The 19,608-nt window shown below is 73.2% G+C and overlaps 2 protein-coding genes across 3 annotated transcripts; both read left to right on the plus strand.

Moving 5' to 3' along the window:
• The first annotated feature begins 3,579 nt into the window (after window positions 1-3,579).
• Window positions 3,580-10,065, plus strand: FURIN (furin, paired basic amino acid cleaving enzyme). Its single transcript, XM_088530268.1, has 15 exons — window positions 3,580-3,845; window positions 5,063-5,161; window positions 5,528-5,623; window positions 5,759-5,887; window positions 6,139-6,215; window positions 6,324-6,412; window positions 6,607-6,779; window positions 7,299-7,511; window positions 7,622-7,722; window positions 7,813-7,916; window positions 8,027-8,144; window positions 8,784-8,963; window positions 9,043-9,167; window positions 9,286-9,402; window positions 9,475-10,065. The coding sequence occupies exons 1-15, from the start codon at window positions 3,666-3,668 to the stop codon at window positions 10,041-10,043; spliced, it is 2,370 nt and encodes a 789-aa protein (XP_088386394.1). The 5' UTR covers window positions 3,580-3,665; the 3' UTR covers window positions 10,044-10,065.
• Window positions 10,066-12,985: 2,920 nt separating this feature from the next.
• FES (FES proto-oncogene, tyrosine kinase) lies at window positions 12,986-18,282 on the plus strand. Of its 2 annotated transcripts, none has more exons than XM_088530438.1 (18): window positions 12,986-13,222; window positions 13,297-13,470; window positions 13,771-13,867; window positions 13,952-14,135; window positions 14,555-14,692; window positions 14,779-14,898; window positions 14,974-15,096; window positions 15,227-15,413; window positions 15,496-15,573; window positions 15,705-15,914; window positions 16,208-16,330; window positions 16,442-16,495; window positions 16,601-16,719; window positions 16,853-16,947; window positions 17,023-17,146; window positions 17,550-17,707; window positions 17,902-18,024; window positions 18,099-18,282. In XM_088530438.1, the coding sequence occupies exons 1-18, from the start codon at window positions 12,998-13,000 to the stop codon at window positions 18,239-18,241; spliced, it is 2,475 nt and encodes an 824-aa protein (XP_088386564.1). In that variant the 5' UTR covers window positions 12,986-12,997; the 3' UTR covers window positions 18,242-18,282. The 2 variants fall into 2 exon arrangements, with proteins under 2 accessions (XP_088386564.1, XP_088386633.1); XM_088530507.1 differs by having other exon boundaries at window positions 15,502-15,573.
• The last annotated feature ends 1,326 nt before the right edge of the window (window positions 18,283-19,608 follow it).

Here is a 19,608-nt window from a genome sequence, read left to right on the forward strand (position 1 = left end):
GAGCCAGCCGGGACACGGGAGCCAGCCGGGACACGGGAACTAGCCGGGACACGGGAGCCAGCCGGGACACGGGAACTAGCCGGGACACGGGAACTAGCCGGGACACGGGAACTAGCCAGGACACGGGAGCCAGCCGGGACACGGGAACTAGCCGGGACACGGGAACTAGCCGGGACATGGGAGCCAGCCGGGACACGGGAGCCAGCCGGGACACGGGAACTAGCCGGGACACGGGAACTAGCCGGGACATGGGAGCCAGCCGGGACACGGGAGCCAGCCGGGACACGGGAGCCAGCCGGGACACGGGAACTAGCCGGGACACGGGAACTAGCCGGGACACGGCAGCCGGCAGCGCCGCCCGGCCCTGCACCGTGCTCGGGGTCCTGGGCACAGCAAAGCCCCAGTGGGAGCGGGGGCCGGGCCGGGCTGCGGTGGCTGCAGCCTTGGGGCTGTTGCTGCCGGCGGCGGAGGGCAGATAAGGTGTCGCCCGCTCCGCACAGTTAGTTGTGTCTGCAGCAAGGGCAAGGTCAGGGCACCGCCGCCTCCTGCCCGGAGCGCAGTCGTGAGGGGCCTCCGGCACCGTCTCCAAGCCGGGACACAGCCGCTCGCACCCGCTGGGGCCACCCAGGGACCGGCCAGGACCACCCGAGGGGCCGCGCGGCCTCAGGTGAGGGGCTGCAGAGGTGCCCGGAGGGGGATCGGCCTCGTGGCCTGGGAGGACAGATCAGGACCCCAGCCCAGGAGGGGGATCAGGCCCTGGGAACAGGGCGCGTGCAGGCAGGGCTGGGAGAGGCATCTGTGGCGCTGCAGCCGGGGCCTGGCCCTGCCCTGCGGCGCTGCAGCCGGCGAGCGGGGCCAGCGCGGCCCCTGCGCTCTGAGTCAATATTTGGTTATTGATTAGGCGCCTGCGTGTCTCTTGTGCCCCGTCTCCGTGCGTTTGCTGTCCTCACTGCCTGCGAGGCCCCTGTCCTGCTCCGCTGCCTGTCCCTGCCAGCGCCCGCGGCGCTTCCTGCTGCCCCGTCCCCGCTCGCGCCACGGAGCTCCCAACGGCTCCTATGCTCAGTGCCCATCGGTGCCCACGGCCAACCCGTCGGCGCTGCCCCACGGTGCTCAGCCCCCAGTGACGAGGCCTGAGCAATCTCTGCAGCCAGGAGGCCGAAAACCCACGCCATTTTAATGCAGGAGTTGTTTTTTCTTTATTCCTGTGTGTGACCCGTCTGTGGCACGGGGCCGCGCTGGGCAGGGCGGTCCAGCCTCACACGGCCCCGGCGGGACAGGCCGCGCTCGCGGGGAGGTCGGCGGCTCTTTGCGCCGCGGCCGGCAGGGCGCGGGGAGGCCCTCGGCCGCGGGGCCGTCGGGCAGCGCAGCCCTGCAGCCCCCGCCGCCCTCCCCGAGGGGGGTCCCGCGCTCGCGGCGCCCGTGTTGCCTTTGGCAGCGTGGAGAGGTCAGCGCGAGTCCGCCCAAAGCTTTCGCAACGCGGAGCTGCCGCCTGCTGCCCCGGGCACCCGGATCAGCGCCGGGCACAGGGGCCCTTTGTCCGCTGCTCTCCATAAGAGCCGAGGCCAGCAGCTCCGACGGGCACAGCGGCTACGTGGTACCTCCAAGGGATCTCAGGGAGAGTCTGGGCGCTCCCGGCTCCTGCACAGAGCCCTTGACGGCTCTGGAACCCCCTCCCGGGCACTCGGGCCTGGCAGACCCTGTCCGCGGTGGCCAGGCCGGGCTGCTGCCTGCAGGACACAGGGGCAGCGTTCACGGTGCGGGGCCGGGCCGGGGGGGCAGGGTGGCACTGGGCTTGGCTTCACCCCGCGGGCACCGTGGGCCCCGGGCACCTACGGCTTCCCAGAACTGGGGCACTTTGCGTTTCCCGCGGGGACTTTTGGGGACGGCTGTCGTCACCTCGGCAGCGGGGAGTTCCTGGGGTGCCGGTTTCGCAGGGAGAGCTGCCCCGTGCCGGCTTTCTGGGCCGCTCGCAGCATCCCCGTTGCCAAGGTGACCGTTTCCTGTGCGATTGCTAACGCTTTATAACCGCGATCGTGATGCCCCGGTGGCTTCCTGCGCCTGCCGGGGCTGCGGGAGCGCCCGGCTCCTGCACCGCGGAGCACCCAGGTCAGAGCGGCCCGCGGCTCCGTCCGGCCGGCGGGGCTCGGGGGGCCGCGGGGTCCCGCTCCGCCCGGCGCCGCGGGGTCTCGCTCCGCGAACCCGGCGGATCCTGCGGGGCCGGAGGGCGGCGGGGCGGGCGGGGCGGCGGCCGTGACGGCATCCGGCGGCGCCCGGCGGAGCGGCGGCCGCGCCGAACCGGGCCGCGCTGAACCGGGCGGCGGGGCCGGGCCGGGCCGGGCTGCGCGAACCGCGCGGGGCGGCGCCGCGCGGGCCGGGCCGGGCCCGCTCCGCTCCGCTCCGTTCCGTTCCGTTCCGTGCGGCGGGGCGGGGCGGCGGCGCTGACAGCTGCTCCGCGTAAACAAGCGGCCCGCGCGGCCCGGCCGCCCCTGCCTGGGCCGGGCCCGGCGCCGGGGCGGGGGCTCCGCGCTGCCCCGCGCCGTGACGCGGCGCCGCCGCCAGACGGGCCCGGCCGCGGGCGGGACAGCAGCGGGCAGCGCGGGGGGGACGCGGTAAGGGCGCCGGCGGCACCGGGCGGGCCGCGCCGGGGGGGGGACGCGGCGGCGCCGTCCGCGCGGGCCGGGGCTCCCGCCCGCCCGCGGCGCCGGGAACGGGCCCCGCGCGGCCTCCCCGGGGCGGGCGCGGCGGGGCCGCCGCCTCGTGGCGCGGGACGCGGCCCCGGCCGGGCGGGCGCGCGGGGACCCCGCGCTGCCCCCGCGCGTTCCTGCGGCCCCGGCCCGGGGCTCGGGAAGCCGCCTCGGCGGGACGCGGGGCCGCCCTCCCGCCACGCAGGTGCGCGGGTCCCGCTGCTGGGGCAGCCGCAGCCCCGAGTCGCGGTGCTCTGCGCGCTGCAGCCTGGCACAGTCCGTGGGTGCTGCCCGGGACCGCGGCCGTCGGCTCCGTGCGCTCCCTGGCCCCGGTTTGCGCGGGGCTCCGGGGCTGCCGGCCGCTCTCCCCTGCGCACTGCAGCTTGTGGGCGTCCTGCTCCCCCTGGTTCGTGCAGGCGTTTTGGGGCGCCGCGGGCGCGCGCTGCACAGAGCTCCCTGGCCAGCCTAGGGCAGCAGCCGCTCTGCGCTCTGCCGGTCCCCGCTGCTGTGTCCCCTCCGCAGCCGTGTGCTCTGCTCCGGCAGCCCTGCGCAGTCCCTGCGCCGCAGCAGCCGCGTGTCCCTGCCCCGCTCCCCGCGGCTCGTCCCTGTTTTGGGATGAGTCACACTGTGTCACCATGTTGTGCTCCTGAGCAAGGGCAGAGCGGAGCTGCTGCGAGTGACAGGCAGCCGCGGCGCTGCCGGGCCTGGAGCGGGCGGCAGAGGCTCAGATCTGCCGGGAGCCCCTCAGCTGTGCGGGGCCTCATCCCGCGGCGGCTCTGACCTGTCTTCCCTCTCTCCGCAGATCCTGGTGCCGTGCCGGCTGCCGTGCCGCTGCAGGCCCAGCCGTCGGGGCTCTGTCCCCATGGTCGCTGGGGCGGCGCGAAGGCCATCGGGGCGGCGCGGAGGCCGGAGCGCCGCGGGGCGCTGACACCGAGGAGCCCGCCGGGCCCAGCGCGGTGCTGCGCGGCCGGAGCCGCGCCGATGGAGCTGCGGCCCCGCTCGCCGCTCCTGCTGTGCACGCTGGCGGCTGCCCTGGCTCTGCTGGCCCCACAGGCGCTGGCCCGGCGCGTCTACACCAACACCTGGGCCGTGCTGGTGCCCGCGGGGCCCTTCGAGGCTGACCGGCTGGCCAGGAAACATGGATTCCTCAACCTGGGCCCGGTGAGTGCTCCTGCCTTCCCGGCCTCCCTGCAGCCCCCAGCCTTGCTCGGCTTGGTCAGGGCCGGGGCGGCTTCTCCCGCCTGCTGCCGTCGTGCCAGCCCGGGGGCTCCCGGTGCTGTGGTGGCTGCGCGCTGGCACTGCGCCCGCTCTGCAGGAAGGAAGCGTGGGGCGAATCCCAGAGGAAGTTGCACAACTCGTGGCTGCCATATCAGGACCTCGCTGTGCGGCAGCTGCCTGCGCGCGGCCCTGCGGCGAGCGGCCCTGCGGCGAGCGGCCCTGCGGCGAGCGGCCCGGTGCCGCGTCCCGGCTGCGCATGGGCTGCCGGGCAGGGAGGCCCCGGGCACCTCGAGCTTCAGGGCTCTGCTGGGGAAGGAGGCAGCGGGGGGCCGGGATGAGCCGGGTCTGCAGAGCTGTGCCGCTCACGAGCCGGGCTGGGGCAGCCCGCACCTTCCCCTGGGAGGCTGTGCCGCGGCCGGCACCTTCCCGGCTCACCGCGCTCCGGCTGCGTCGCCGGCTGCAGCGGGAGGTGCTGGTCCGGGCACGTTTTCCCTGGAGCCTGGTGCAGCGCCTGTGCGGTGGGACAGGGCTGTAGAGCCCGCGGCTGCTGGGGGTGCCGGAGCTGCCCAAGGCAAAGAGCCGTTGGCTGGAGGCTGCGCTTTGTCCCCCTGCCGCCACTGCTGCCGCGGCTGTTTGCTGGGCCGGGACAGGATGCGGCGGCGCCGAGGTGGGGCTGGGGGCTCTGGCAGTGCCGCGGCGAGAGGCCCCGGGCGCTGTCCCGCTCTGCAGCGTCCTGGGGAGACGGGTGTGTGGCCACCCCTGCCCGTGGGACTGGGCACACGAGTAGGGGTCCCTGCTCCCTGCAGCAGCAGCGCTTCCTGGGCAGTTCCCAGTTGTCCTGGGCAGCCTGTTACAGTGGTGGAGCAGGGGGATGCAGAGCCGTAGGGAATGGGCCGGGTCCGTCCCCGTGTCCCCATTACTCCTGCACCCCAGCAGGGCAGCGCTGCCCACGAGGCCGGGCTGGGCTCTGCAGCTGGCATTGCAGGGCCGCACGCCTGCATCCTGCAGGGCGCATGGGCCACGTGCTCTGCTCTGCCAGCGCCGCGCAGCCCGAGGGGCTGGGGAGGAGCTGCCTCTGCCCTGGCTGCCCCTGGGCCGGGGCGGCAGGAGGGACCCGGGGGCCGGGGCCTCGCGCCCCTCTCAGCCTGCCTCTCTCGCAGATCTTCGGTGACTACTACCACTTCCGTCACCGCGGCGTGGTGAAGCGCTCGCTCTCGCCGCACCAGCCCTGGCACCGCCGCTTGGCCAGGGAGCCGCAGGTAGGTGCCACGCGCTGCCGGGCCCATCCCGTCCAGGGCCCTGGCGCTGGGAGCAGCCACCTCTGTCGGCCCCGGCCCTGTCAGGACGAGCTGGGACACGGGGCTGCCTCGGCTGCCCAGGGCTCTCCCGCCGGCGCCTGGGGTGTCGCGCGCCTGCCCCAGCACCGCGGGTCACCGCGGTCCCTGCTCCGGGCTGCGTGCACGGGGCAGCCGCCAGCCGCGTCCCGCTGCTCAGCGGAGCTCGACGCCCGGAGCCGCGTGGCGCCCGTTCCGCGTGCCCTGGCCGCCCGTCCCGCCGTGTCCCGCGGGTCCTGCGCGGCTGCCGGGGGCGGCAGGGCTGCGGCAGCTCCCCCGTCTCTGCTCCAGGTGCATTGGCTGGAGCAGCAGGTGGCCAAGCGCAGGACCAAGCGGGACATCTTCATGGAGCCCACCGACCCCAAGTTCCCGCAGCAGTGGTACCTGGTGAGTCTGCAGGGCCGGGGCTGCGCGGTGCCCCCTCCGCCTGGCCTGGAGGCAGCGCCGAGGCCGTGTCTGTGCCCATCCCCTGGGGCTTCCTCGCCCCAGGCCGGCCTCGCATACCTGGCCTTCCTTTGGCAGTACAACACCAACCAGCGGGACCTGAACGTGCGGCAGGCCTGGGAGCAGGGCTACACCGGCAAGGGTATCGTGGTCTCCATCCTGGATGATGGCATTGAGAAGAACCACCCCGACCTGGAGGGCAACTATGTAAGTGTGGGATGATGCCCAGCCAAGTGGCTCCTGAGTCTGCAGGTGTGGTAGCCCATAGGGCTGGGGCACCAGCCCGCATCGGCCCCAAGGCCGCGTGGGCTCAGCAGTGTGGTGGGACATGGAGCAGCACCGTGGTGGGGAGGGAGCCCGTGCCCTCCGTCGCTTAGCCCAGCGGCACCAGTGCCCATCGGGGCACGGCCCAGGGTGGTGGTCTCAGTGGCTGGATCTCCATCTCTGATGTCCTCTAGGATCCCGGGGCCAGCTTTGACGTCAACGACCAAGACCCCGACCCGCAGCCCCGCTACACGCAGATGAATGACAACCGGTGAGAAAGGAGGCGGTGGGATCCAGCGCTGCGGGCCATGGGGTGACACAAAGGGGCTGCATCCCCCTTCCCGGCACATGGCCCAGCTCTGAGCTCTCTGCGTTGCAGGCACGGCACGCGCTGCGCCGGGGAGGTGGCTGCCGTGGCCAACAACGGGATCTGCGGTGTTGGCGTGGCCTACAACGCCCGGATCGGAGGTGGGTGTCCCCAGCCCTGCGGGGAGTGCGGAGCAGGCGCTCGGCACCGGTAACGCGCGGCCGGGGCTCTGCCGGCTGCACAGCGGCAGCGTGGGCTCCATCCGCGGCCGTGCTGAGCGGGGCGGCCCGACCCGGCGCGGTGCCGCCCGACCCGGCGCACCGCCCGCGCTGTGACATCTGCTCTCTGGCCCTAGGCGTGCGCATGCTGGATGGGGAGGTGACTGATGCTGTGGAGGCCCATTCCCTCGGCCTCAATCCCAACCACATCCACATCTACAGTGCCAGCTGGGGCCCCGAGGACGACGGGAAGACGGTGGACGGCCCGGCCCGGCTGGCGGAGGAGGCGTTCTTCCGAGGGGTGAGCCAGGTGAGCCGGGGAGCGCGCCGGGGCTGCGCTGGCGGCTGGCTGCTGTCCAGGCTTCCCGCTTGCTCCAGACAGCCGGGTTGTCCCAGCTCTCCTGGCGAGGCGGCTTGGCCCCATCTCCGCAATCTGGCGTTGATGGTTTTTCCGGTTTTTCCTGTGTGATGGATCTGAGTCACGGCTCCTCCAGCGCTTACCTCTGCTTCCGAGCAGCCTGCGCCCCGGCTGCTCAGCAAGCTCCCCCCGAGCCCGCGCTGTGAATCCCTGCGCTGGTTCCCATCTCCGCACCGGCAGCTCCCCGTCTCCTGCTGCCCATTCTCCCTCCCCAGCGCCTCTCTCCATGCAGGGCCCGACTGACCTGCGGTGCAGCCTGTGCAGTTCATCTGTACCGCATGTTTCTGCCCGAGATTCCCTGCCTGGAAATCCGGGTGCTGCACGAGACGAGGCTGGCAAACCGCCGTGGGGCTGGCAGTGCCGACCAGCCCCTGGCGCTCGTGCTGATCCGCATTCTGCTTCCGTCCTCAGGGCCGAGGGGGCCTGGGCTCCATCTTCGTCTGGGCTTCGGGGAACGGGGGCCGCGAGCACGACAGCTGCAACTGCGACGGCTACACCAACAGCATCTACACGCTGTCCATCAGCAGCACCACGCAGTACGGCAACGTGCCCTGGTACAGCGAGGCCTGCTCCTCCACCCTTGCCACGACCTACAGCAGCGGCAACCAGAACGAGAAGCAGATTGTGAGTCCGGGCCCCCCAGGTCGCCCGCTCTGCCCCGCGGCCCTGAGCGGGGCTCCGGCCACGTCCCATCCCACGAGGTGCTGCTCCGCTCACCCGCGGGCTCCTTGCAGGTGACAACTGACCTGAGGCAGAAGTGCACCGAGTCGCACACGGGAACGTCGGCCTCGGCCCCCCTGGCTGCCGGCATCATTGCCCTCGCCCTGGAGGCCAAGTAAGGCTGGGCCCAGCGGGGAGGCTGAAGCCCCGTGGGAGCCAACGGCCCCATTCGGGGGCTCACGTGGGGCCGGGCATCTCCCCGCAGCAAGAACCTGACGTGGCGGGACATGCAGCACCTGGTGGTGCAGACCTCCAAGCCGGCACATCTCAACGCCAATGACTGGGTCACCAACGGCGTTGGACGCAAAGGTGCTGGGGGTCTTGGGTCTCGTGTCCTCGAGCCCGGGGAGGTGGGGGACATTGCCAGCGTGGGGGCTCCCCAGGGCGTCCCCCAATCCTGACCGCCCCTCTCTCTGCAGTCAGCCACTCGTACGGCTATGGGCTGCTGGACGCCGGGGCCATGGTGACCCTGGCCAAGAACTGGACCTCAGTGGGGCCACAGAGGAAATGTGTCATCGACATCCTCACGGAGCCCAAGTAAGGGTTGGGCGCTGCACGGGCAGCAGATCAGCTCTGCAGCCCCAGGGCCATCTTGGAGAGCTGGGGAAGGGCTGGAAAAGCTGTGACCAGGGATTCTGGGAGGCGCCGGAGCTTCCTGTGGCTGCTCCAGCCGGGCAGGACGTAATGGGACACGTCCAGGCAGGGATGCTGCGGTTTTGGGAACAGCACTCAGGAGCCCTCGGACAGAGGGGCTTTTCAGGGCTCAGACAGAAGCTCCTTTTACTCCCACTTGGCCATGGCGCAGCGCGTGGCCGCACACAGGACGCTCCCTGGAGCTCCCATCCCCGCCGTGTCTCATCCCTGGGCACGGCGGGTGCCAGCTCTGCTTGGTGCCCTGCCTGCTCCCCCAGGCCGTGGTGGGTGCCCGGGGCAGGCGCTCCTCGTGCTCGGCATCGCGGCGTCCAGCAAAGAAAGGGCCTGTTCACGGCTGGCACAGAGCGGGGATTGAGCAGCGGCCGCCGGGCTGCAGCGCTTAGGGAGCCTCCGGCCGCGAGCCGCGTGCTGCGGCCGGGCTGGGCCTCGGCCCTCGCGCAGCGCCGCGGGCTGCACCCCGGGGCCGTCTCCTCGCCCCGCGGCAGCAGGACGGGGCTCCCGCTCACCCCGTCTCCTCGGCAGGGACATCGGGAAGCGCCTGGAGGTGCGGCGCAAGGTGGACGCCTGCGTGGGGAAGGCCAACTACATCAGCCGGCTGGAGCACGCGCAGGCCCGGCTCACACTGTCCTACAACCGCCGGGGGGACCTGGCCATCCACCTGGTCAGCCCCATGGGCACCCGCTCCACCCTCCTGGCCTCCCGGTAGGTGTTGGGGCCGCGGCGGGTGAGCGGGCGGGCGCCGCGGGACCCCCAGGACACGTTTCACCCCCTGCCCGCCCAGGCCCCACGACTACTCTGCAGACGGCTTCAACGACTGGGCCTTCATGACGACGCACTCGTGGGACGAGGACCCTGCCGGGGACTGGGTCCTGGAGATCGAGAACACTAGTGATGCCAACAACTATGGTAGGGCTGCGCTGGACCCAGGACAGGGTCTGGGGGCATTCTGCTCCGGGCAGGGGGTGCCCCGGCCAGTCCTGGTCCGGGCACCGTCCCTCAGCCGGCGCCGTCCCCGTCCCTGCAGGCACGCTGACCAAGTTCACGCTGGTGCTCTACGGCACCGCCACGGAGCCGCCCAGCCTCTCCAACCAGCTGGAGAGCAGCGGCTGCAAGACCCTGACCCCCAGCCAGGCCTGCGTGGGTGAGTGCCGGGCCGGGGGCGCGGGGGGCTGCTCTGGCCGCCCGGCACCCCCTGACCCCCGCCTGCCCGCAGTGTGTGAGGAGGGCTACTACCTGCACCAGAAGAGCTGCCTGAAGCGCTGCCCGCCCGGCTTCGCGCCCGGCGTCCAGAGCACCCACTACACCCTGGAGAACAGCGTGGAGCCGCTGGCGCCCCAGCTCTGCCTGCCCTGCCACCCGTCCTGCGCCACCTGCTCGGGGCCCTCGGCCAACGAGTGCCTCACGTGCCCCGCGCACTCCCACTGGAGCAGCCTCGACTTCTCCTGCTCCCACCAGACACAGAGCAGCCGCGCGTCGCCCGCGCTGGGCCAGGGCGAGGGGCCGCCCGCCACCTCCCCGCCCGCCAACCTCCCCGTCCTCGTGGCCAGCCTCAGCTGCGTCCTCATCGTCGTCGTCTTCGGCACCGTCTTCCTCGCGCTGCAGCTGCGCTCGGGCTTCAGCCTGCGGGGCGTCAAGATCTACGCCCTGGACAGCGGCATCATCTCCTACAAGGGGCTGCCCTCCGACGTGTGGCAGGAGGAGGCCCCCTTCGAGTCGGACGGTGAGGACTACGAGGCGCACAGCGAGAGGACTGCCTTCATCAGAGACCAAAGTGCCCTTTGATGAGCCCTGCGGCCCCTCCGTCCCGCCCGCCGCCGGGCCCGGCCGGCCAGAGGGGCCCGGACTCCACTCCCGTCCGCACCTGCCACCGTCCCGCGGCTGCTCGGGGGGCCGCGCTGCCCCCGTCCGGCACCGGCACCGCGGCGCGGTGCAGCCGGGGCTGCTGCCGTCCTGCGCTGGGCTCCCCCAGGGCCCTGCTGCTGCTGCTCTCCCGCGCTCGGCACCGTCCCGGCTTCGCAGCGCCTTGTCCGTCCCGCGTGCGGCGCCCGCCCGCTCCCTGCCCGCGGGGGCCGACGCTGGCCCTGTGCTGCCAGCCGGAGCCCGACCCGCGGGGGCTGCGCGGGTGTCCCCGGGAGCCTCTGCAGCTGCATGAGCCCCCGGGCTGGTGCTGCCGTAGGGTCCCGGGCCGAGCGCCGAGCAGCCAGGGCTGCTTGTGCCCCTGCAGCGCCCGGCTGCCCCGGCACGCTCTGCCCTGGCGCCTCGGCCCTGCCCTTCGCCAGCAATAACGGCCGCGGCAGCCGCTGCCTGCTCCCCGCGCCACCCGTCCCTGCGCCGCTGTGGGGACGTCCGCGTGGCCCCGTCCCAGCCACCCGGCCCCGGCCCCGGCCGTGCTGCTCTGCGCAGCCCCCGCGGCAGCGCCCCGGGCTGGTCCCGCGCCCTGGGCCCCCCACGTGCCTTGCCCCCTCGGTGACAATCCGCTCACTCCCGGCCGCAGCCCCCGGCACCCCCGGTCCCACCGCCCTCGCACCGGGGCTGCCCCTCGGCCGCGGCGCCCGCCGGGGGCCACAGGACTATTTTTCTATAATAACTTTTTGGTGCACAGTAATTTTTTTCTTGTAATTTAATCAGCCAGGAGCTGCCTCCTGAGCCCGTTTTTAATTTAATGGATGTGGATATAACGCTAGAGAGATGGAGTTATTAAATGTTCAGAACTATGCAAACCAGCCCCGCGCCGCCTGTGCTCTGTGTCTGCCCGTGCGGCGCCGCTGCCCCCGCTCCTGCACCTGGGAGCCGTCCCGGGAGCTGCTGCGGGAGCCGGCGGGGGGCCGAGCTGCAGGCGCGGGGCCGGGGGGGAGGTCGCAGCTGCCTCTCGGTGCCCCGGCTCCTGAGCGCGGCCGTGGCGATGCTGCCGCTTCCTTCCGTGCCGGGGCCGCCGCTGCCGCCTCCGCCGCAGCCCCCTCTGCGGCACCCAGACCTTGGCGAGGGCCCCGGCCGGGCGGCAGCCCCGGCAGCTCCTGCTGCCCTGGGAGCTGCTGGCCCCGTCCCTGGGCGGTGGGGCCGAGCGCGGGGACCCCGGCCGGGCCGTCGGGGCCGCAACTCGTGTGGCAGGAGGGAGGGCCCTGCAGCCGCCATCGCCCCCGCGGCTCCTGGCACGGCCACCCGCGGGGCTGGCTCTGAGCGCCACGAGCCCACGGCCCTGGCTGCCCCACGGCCCTGGCTGCCCCACGGCGCAGCTGGGACAGGCCGCGCGGAGCAGCGTGGGGGAGCTGGGACGTGGAGCAGGGCCACGGAGCTGGGATGTGGACAGGGCCACCGCAGCGGCGGGAGCACAGACGGGTGCAGACAGGGCCGCTCGTGGCCCTGCTGCCACGTGGCTGCCGCTGCAGATGCCCGGGCAGGGTCGTCCTTTCAAGGACGGGGAAATTGCTGCAGAACGCAGGGTCCCAGGGGCAGAGTCATGGGTCTGGTGGCAGGGCCATGCTGGGATGCAGGATGCCGGAATGGGGTCGCGGCAGCGGCAGCGGGGCTGTGGTGGGATGCGAGATACCAGAACGGGGTCACAGCAGGCCAGCGCGGGGCCGCGGCAGGAGCCGGCAGCGAGGGAGGAGGTGCAGGAAATCTCGCAATGGCTGTTTGGTCAGCACAGGGTTTCCTGTTCCTCTCTTGGAGCCGGAGCTGCGCCAGGGTCCGGCACGCAGCGGCCGGGCCGGTGGCAGCGGCAGCAGCGCAGCCCCGCGGGACCTCGTGGCAGCCGCAGGTTGGTCCGAGCGCGCGGGGTGCAGGGGTGGAGGGCTGGCAGGGCAGAGGGCAGGTGCCCAGGACCCCAGGGGCACCTGCCCGGCCCCCGCTGCAGCCGTTCGCTTGCAGTTTGCAGCTGCGCGGGGGCCGCGTCCCGGCGCTGGCAGCGTCCTGGCGCTGAGGCCGTGGGCTGTGCCCCATCGCACGGCGCTGCTCCTGCATCCCTCACCCGGCCCCGTGTGCACCCCGGGCACCCGCGGGTGCGGGGAGCGCGGCCCCGAGCGCCGCACACGGCCCCTGCCGAGACGGGTGGCCGGGGGCGCGGGACAAGGGGCGCCCGCGCAGCCCCCGCTCGAGGAGGCCCCCGCGGAGCCGCTGCTCCTTTCTACCCTGCACTTCCTCCTTGGCGTCTCGTCCCTGCGCGGGCCCCAGGCGGCCTCAGGGCACCGGCCGCGCTTGGCCTCCTGCGACGCCAACTCTGCTCCGCAGGGCGGACGTGCAGACCCGGCCGCAGGCAGCGGTGCAGGGCGCAGGGAGCAGAGCGGGGCGCAGTGCACAGGCACGGTGCAGGGTGCAGTGGGAGCAGTGCATGGGCACAGTGCAGGCAGCAGGAGCTTTGCAACAGCTTTGCTGCGGGCAGCACTGCGCATGGTGGTGAAGCTAGCAGGGAGCATTGCACGGCTGTGGTGCAGGCAGCATTGCACACCATGGTGCAGGCAGTGGACAGTTTTACATGGGCTCGCTGCATGCAGGATTGCACGACACTGGTGCAGCCATGCACACTGAGGTGCAGGCGGCGGGGAGCTTTGCATGGCCTTGCTGCAGACAGCATTGCATGACATTGTTGCAGGAAGTGTGCACATGGTGATGCAGGCAGCAGGGAGCTGTGCATGGTCTTGCTGCAGGCTTCCCTGCATGCTGTGGTGCAGGCAGCGCTGCTCAGCGGCGGCTGAGCCCTCCCTGTGCCCCCAGGCTGGTCCCGGTGGCCCCGCAGCGCCATGGGCTTCGGGCCGGAGCTGTGGTGCCCGCAGGGGCACAGCGCGCTGCTGCGGCTGCAGGACAGCGAGCTGCGCCTGCTGGAGCTCATGAGGAAGTGGATGTCGCAGCGCGCCAAGAGCGACCGCGAGTACGCGGGGCTGCTGCACCACATGTTCTCCCAGCTGGAGAAGCAGGAGGGCGCGGGGCCGGCGCGCGCCGGCGAGCACGGCAGCCGGCTCGGCGAGGTGAGGCGCGTCTGGCCGCACGGCCGCCGTGCGCGCGGGCCGGCCCTCACGGCCCTCACGGCCCCGTCCCGCAGTCGTGGTGGGCGCTGGCGAACCAGACCGAGACGCTGAGCCAGATCCTGCGGCGGCACGCGGAGGAGCTGGCGGCCGGGCCGCTGGCCAAGCTCAGCCTGCTCATCCGCGACAAGCAGCAGCTCCGCAGGACCTTCAGCGAGCAGTGGCAGCAGCTGAGCCAGGAGCACGCGCGGGTACCGCCACCGGCACGGGAATGGGGATGGGGACAGAGACAAGGATGGAGACGGGCACGGGGATGGAGACAAGGGTGGGGACACGGATGGGGATGGGCTGGAGACAGGGATGGGAACAGGGAATCTGATGGGGACAGGAACAAACAAAGAACTGGAGTTGGGGCCAGGGACGGCAACTTGACAGGGCCAGGGCCTAGGATGGGGTTGGAGCCAGGAATGGGGCTGGGAACAGGGAGCAGGACGCACACAGGGCTGGGGCGCCCGGGCCTCGGCTCCCCGCCGCGCTGAGCCCGGGCGCAGGTCACGCAGCAGGACATGGAGAAGCTGAAGACTCAGTACCGCAGCCTGGTGCGCGACAGTGCCCAGGCCAAGCGCCGCTACCAGGAGGCCAGCAAAGGTGCGTGGCCGCCCCGGCCCGCGGCCCCGGCTCCTGCCCGCCCGGGCAGCGGCACCGGCGCCGTCCCACGACCTCTCCCCGCAGACAAGGAGCGCGACAAGGCCAAGGAGAAGTACGTGCGCAGCCTCTGGAAGCTCTACGCGCTGCACAACCAGTACGTGCTGGCCGTGCGGGCGGCCGCGCTGCACCACGAGCACCACTACGAGCGGGCGCTGCCCAGCCTCCACCAGTCCCTCTACAACCTGCAGCAGGAGATGATCCTCGTCCTGTAAGGACCGGCCCAGACCTGGGGCCCCCGATGCTGTGGGGGCACCCCCCAGCACCCCCTTGAGACCCCCAGAGCCCCCAACAACCCCCAGGACCCCCAGCGCCCCGGCACTGCCCCATCCCGCGCAGCCTGGGCTGCGCACGGGCACCCGCTGCCCCATCCCAAGGCCGGTGCCCCGCGGCCAGCGGGAGCCCTGCTGCGGCGGCGCCCGCGATGCCATGTGCTCGTGTGCGCTGCGAGCGCCGTGCGGGGCGCAGGCTGCGGGGACGGGGCAGGGTGCAGGGGCCGCGCTGGGTGCTGGAACTGGGCTGGATACAGCGAGCAGGCGGGGTGTAGAGACCACCCTGGCTGCAGGGCGCAGGGCCCGAGCTGCACAGGGGTGCGCCGGCCCCTCCGCTCCCAGCCCTGCATCCCGGCAGGCGGGAGATCCTCTGGGAGTATCACAGCATCAGCAGCCTGGTGCAGGAGGACGTGCTGGCCGTGCACCAGGAAATCGCCCGCGCCATCCAGGCCATCGACCCCGCCAACGAGTACAGCGGCTTCGTGCAGGGCCACAGGTCCGGTGCGGTGCCTGCGCGTGCCGCGGCGCGGCGGGGTGCGCTCTGCGCGGCTCCCATCCCGCTGAGCCGGCGCCGCTCCGCAGGTTCGGCAGCGAGGCCCCGCCGGCCGTGCGCTTCGACGAGAGCCTGCTGGACGAGACGGAGAACCTGGCGCCCGGGGAGCTGCAGCTCAACGAGCTGACGGTGGAGAGCGTGCAGCACTCGTGAGCGGGATGCGCTGCGGCACGGCGGGAGCCGGAGCGGGCTCTGTGCCGCCGCTGCAGCCGTGTCTATTGCAGCCTGACGGCCCTCGAGGAGGAGCTGGCGGCAGCCACCGAGGCCGTGGGCTGCAAGGAGCAGCGGGTGCAGGAGCTGCAGGCTCAGATCTGGGGCGAGGAGCAGGGCCTGAGCCCCGGGGAGCGGTGAGGCAATGCGGGGCATTGCAGGGCATCGTGGGGCATCGCGGGGCATCACAGGGCATCACAGGGCAGCGCAGGGCAGCGCGAGGCATCGCGGGACACGTGGTTGGCGCTGAGCCCGCCGTGCCCGCAGGGTGCACCTGCTGGGGAAGCGCCAGGGGCTGCAGGAGGCGCAGCAGCAGCTCCAGGGCTGCCTCTGCGCCCAGGCCAAGCTGCGGGCGCAGCGGGACCTGCTGGCGCAGCGGCTGGCGGAGCTCGGCTCCGGGGAGCCCCTGCCCGCCCTGCCCTTCCCTGAGGACCGGCAGTCCCTCTCCTCCGGGGTGAGTCCTCCCGGCACACGGGGCTGCAGCGTGCCCCGCTCGGTGGCACGGCCGGCACCGCTCACGCCACCGCCGTGCCCAGGAGCAGGAGCGCAGCGGGGCCACCGCGCTGGAGACCCTCAAGAGCCACATCTCAGGCATCTTCCGCCCCAAGTACCTGGTGAGCCCCGGCCACGTAGCGACCTGGACCACTGCGTCTTTGCTTTGCTGCCCTGCAGCCCTCTCCCCATGGAGCTCCAGCCCCTGCCCCTCTGCCCGGGCCCGGCCGGGCTCACCCGTATCTCCGTGCAGCTGCCGCCCCCCGTGCCGCTGATCCCGGAGGTGCAGAAGCCGCTGTGCCAGCAGGCCTGGTACCACGGTGCCATCCCACGCTCGGAGGTGCAGGAGCTGCTGACCTGCAGCGGGGACTTCCTGGTGCGAGAGAGCCAGGGCAAGCAGGAGTTCGTGCTCAGCGTGCTGTGGGACGGGCAGCCCCGGCACTTCATCATCCAGGCTGCGGACGTGAGCGAGCGCGGGGCGCGACGCCGCGGGGCAGGGGCTGGGCAGGCTGCAGGCGAGCGCCCAGGCCATGCAGCCGCATGGGACATGCAGCTGCAAACGAGGTGTGAGCACATGCAGCAGCACAGGGCGCTGCAGCAAGCCCTGCATCATGCTCATGCTGCCCTGCACGTGTGCATGCATGCCCACATGTGTAGTGCTATGCGTGGCCCTGTTTGCATTCCCACATGTGCACACCTTGCACGCCTGCACGCGCAGTCCCGCACATACCCACCCCTGCGTGCCCACCCCTGCAGAACCTGTACCGGTTGGAGGGCGACGGCTTCCCCACCATCCCGCTGCTCATCGAGCACTGCCTGCAGAGCCGGCAGCCCATCACGCGGAAGAGCGGCATCATCCTGGCCAGGGCCGTGCTCAAGGTAGCGGTGAGGGGAGCCGTGTCCCGCAGCGGCGCAGCCCGGCCCCGGCCCGCGTGGCGCACGCGGCCCCGCACGTGGCTGGCGCTGGGACCCGCCGCCTGCTCCCTGCAGGACAAGTGGGTGCTGAACCACGAGGACGTGCTGCTGGGGGAGCGCATCGGCCGGGTGAGCGCGGGGCGGGCTCGCGGGGGTGTCTGCGCGGCGCCGGGGCGCGATGGCCCCGCGGCTGCAGCGCCGCGGCTGGGGCAGCGCGTCCGCCTCTCTCGGCAGGGGAACTTCGGGGAGGTGTTCAGCGGGCGGCTGCGTGCGGACAACACCCCTGTGGCTGTGAAATCCTGCCGGGAAACGCTGCCGCCCGAGCTCAAGGCCAAGTTCCTGCAGGAGGCCAGGTCCGTACGCCCGGCGCGCTCAGCCGGCCCGGCCTGGACGGCCCTCCGGCACGTCGGGTCACCCGGCCCTGCCAAGGGGCCCGTGCGGCTGCGGGATTCGGCAGCGGCGCTCACGGCGCCGCTCTGGCCGCAGGATCCTCAAGCAGTACAACCACCCCAACATCGTGCGGCTCATCGGCGTCTGCACGCAGAAGCAGCCCGTCTACATCGTCATGGAGCTGGTGCAGGGTGAGCGCCGGGGCTGCCGCGCGCCCACGGGCCCTGTCCCCGCCAGCTGGCGCTGACACCGCCGGCTCCGCGCAGGCGGCGACTTCCTGAGCTTCCTGCGCAGCGAGGGGACCCAGCTCAAGGTGAAGGAGCTCATCAAGATGACGGAGAACGCAGCCGCCGGCATGGAGTACCTGGAGAGCAAGCACTGCATCCACAGGTGGGCTCCACGCAGCACGGCATGGCACGGCACAGCGCAGCACGGCATTGCATGACTCGCATCCTGTGGCCACTGTGCACCGGGCAGGATGGTGCCAGGAGCCCTCCTTGGTGCCAGCCGCAGCCGTGGTGGCCTGGCCTGGCTGTGCATGGGCAAACGGAGGCAGCCAGGGGGTCCCAGCTCTGTGCAGAGGGTTGGTGCAGAGCGGGGGTGCCCGGGGGCCCAGCTGCAGCGCTGCACAGCATGGCCTGGCACGGCACGGCCTGGCATGGCACGGCACGGCCTGGCACGGCACGGCACGGCCTGGCATGGCACGGCACGGCCTGGCACGGCACGGCATGGCCTGGCACAACACGGCACAGGGGGCAGGGGTGAGTGGCTCAGGGTGCTGCACCGTCCCCAGGGACCTGGCCGCACGCAACTGCCTCGTGACGGAGAAGAACACGCTGAAGATCAGCGACTTCGGCATGTCGCGGGAGGAGGAGGACGGTGTCTACGCCTCCACGGGCGGCATGAAGCAGATCCCCGTGAAGTGGACTGCCCCAGAAGCCCTCAACTACGGTAGAGCCCTCAGGCTGCACAGCCTGGGAGCCTGCACGGCCACGGCCCGCGCGGCTGCGATCCGGCACGGCGGCTGTCCCGCGCGGCGCGCGATCCCGGGCGCACCGCGGGCGATCCCGGCAGCGGGAGGCGGCGGTGGCTCCTCCGCGTGCCGGTGCCGCGTCCCGTGCCGGCAGCAGCGGCTGTGCTCGCAGGCCGGTACAGCTCGGAGAGCGACGTCTGGAGCTTCGGGGTGCTGCTGTGGGAGGCGTTCAGCCTGGGCGGCGTCCCCTACGCCAACCTCAGCAACCAGCAGACGCGTGAGGCGGTGGAGCAGGGTACGCGGCGCGGCCGGGCGCGCTGCGCGTGTGCGGGCCGTGCGGCGGGCGCTGCAGCCACGCTGTGCCCGCAGGCGTGCGGCTGGAGCGCCCCGAGCAGTGCCCCGAGGACGTGTACCGCCTGATGCAGCGCTGCTGGGAGTACGAGCCCCGCAAGCGGCCCAGCTTCAGCACCCTGCACCAGGAGCTGCTCGGCATCCGCAAGCGGCACCGCTGAGCCCCGCGGCCCGCCGTGCCAGCCGGCCTGCCCTCCGTCCCCGTCCCCATGCCTGTCCCTGTCCCCGTGCCACGGGCGTTGTGCTGGCCGCCCCGGCGCTCGGCGCTGCCCGTTGCTCCTGTGCAATAAACCCGGCTCTCGGCCACGCTGCCTCTGCGCGGGGGAGCCGCGGGGCCGGGGGCTCTGGGCGCTGGGTCCAGCCTGGGACCCCGGGGATCCTCTGCTTGGGGCTCGGAGGAGCTGCCAGCTCCGGGGCTCTGCGGGGGCCGGACTCGACCCGGGGCCCTGGGAGCTCTGCAAGGGGGGCAGCCGGCAGGGCTGGGGCACTCGGTCCAACCCGGGGCCCAGGGCCCTGGATGGGTTCGGATCGGGGGGCTCGGGGGTCGGTGCAGCCCGGGGGCTGCTGCTCTGGGCCCCGCTGCGGCGGCTCCGCCGGTCCGGGGGCCGGTCCGGGGGCCGGTCCGGGGGCCGGTCCGGGTCCGCGGGGGGCGGCGCGGGGCGGCGCGGGGGGCGGGCCGGGCCTGGCCGCATCGCAGCGCGGGGCCGGCGGGGCCCGGGGCCGGCGGCGCTGCCGGCGCGGCCGACGGGAGGAGCCGGCGGGGGCCGCGGGGCCGCGGAGCCGCCCAGGGTAAGAGCGGCCGCGCCGGGACCGCGGCTGCCCCGGCCCGGCCCGGCCCGGCCCCGCCGCCGCGGCCTGCTGCGGCCTCCCCGCCCGGCCCGGCCCGGCCCGGCCCCGCGGTGCCTCCCACCCCGGCCGCAGGATTCGCCCAGGCCCGGCCCGGCACCGGCTCGTGCGGAGCAGCCGCGGGCCCCGCGCTCCCCGCGCTGCCGGCCGGGCCGGGCCGGGCCGGGCCGGGCCGGGCCGGGCGGGTTCAGCCGAGCGGAGCTGCGAGGGAGGCGGGAGCCGCCGGGGCCGGGGACACGGAGCTGCGAGCGGGCAGGGGGGCCGGGGACGCGCGGACACGGGGCGGCTGCCCCAGCCTGCGGGTCCCAGGGCAGGGGACACGGTGCCGCAGCGCGAGGCCGCGGGTCCCAGGGACACGGAGCTGCCGTGCGAGGCCACACAGGATGTGGCCGAGGGTCCCCTGACCACAGGGACCACAGGGACATGGGGCCCCTGTGCATGGCTGGGCAGGATGGAGCACTGCTGCGCAGGGACAGGGTCCCCTGGCCATGGGGACACGGTGCCACCGTGTGTGCCCATGCAGGACCTGGCACCACGGCGCAAGGATGGGATCCCCTGGCCGTGGGGACATGGTGCCGCCGCATGTGCCCATGCAGGACCTGGCACCACGGCGCAAGGATGGGATCCCCTGGCCGTGGGGACACAGTGCCGCTGTGTGTGCCCATGCAGGACCTGGCACTGC

This window comes from Tinamus guttatus, unplaced genomic scaffold (assembly GCF_059628265.1).
Source record: "Tinamus guttatus ecotype Peru unplaced genomic scaffold, ASM5962826v1 Tinamus_guttatus_pri_ptg000004l, whole genome shotgun sequence".
Taxonomy (NCBI): domain Eukaryota; kingdom Metazoa; phylum Chordata; class Aves; order Tinamiformes; family Tinamidae; genus Tinamus; species Tinamus guttatus.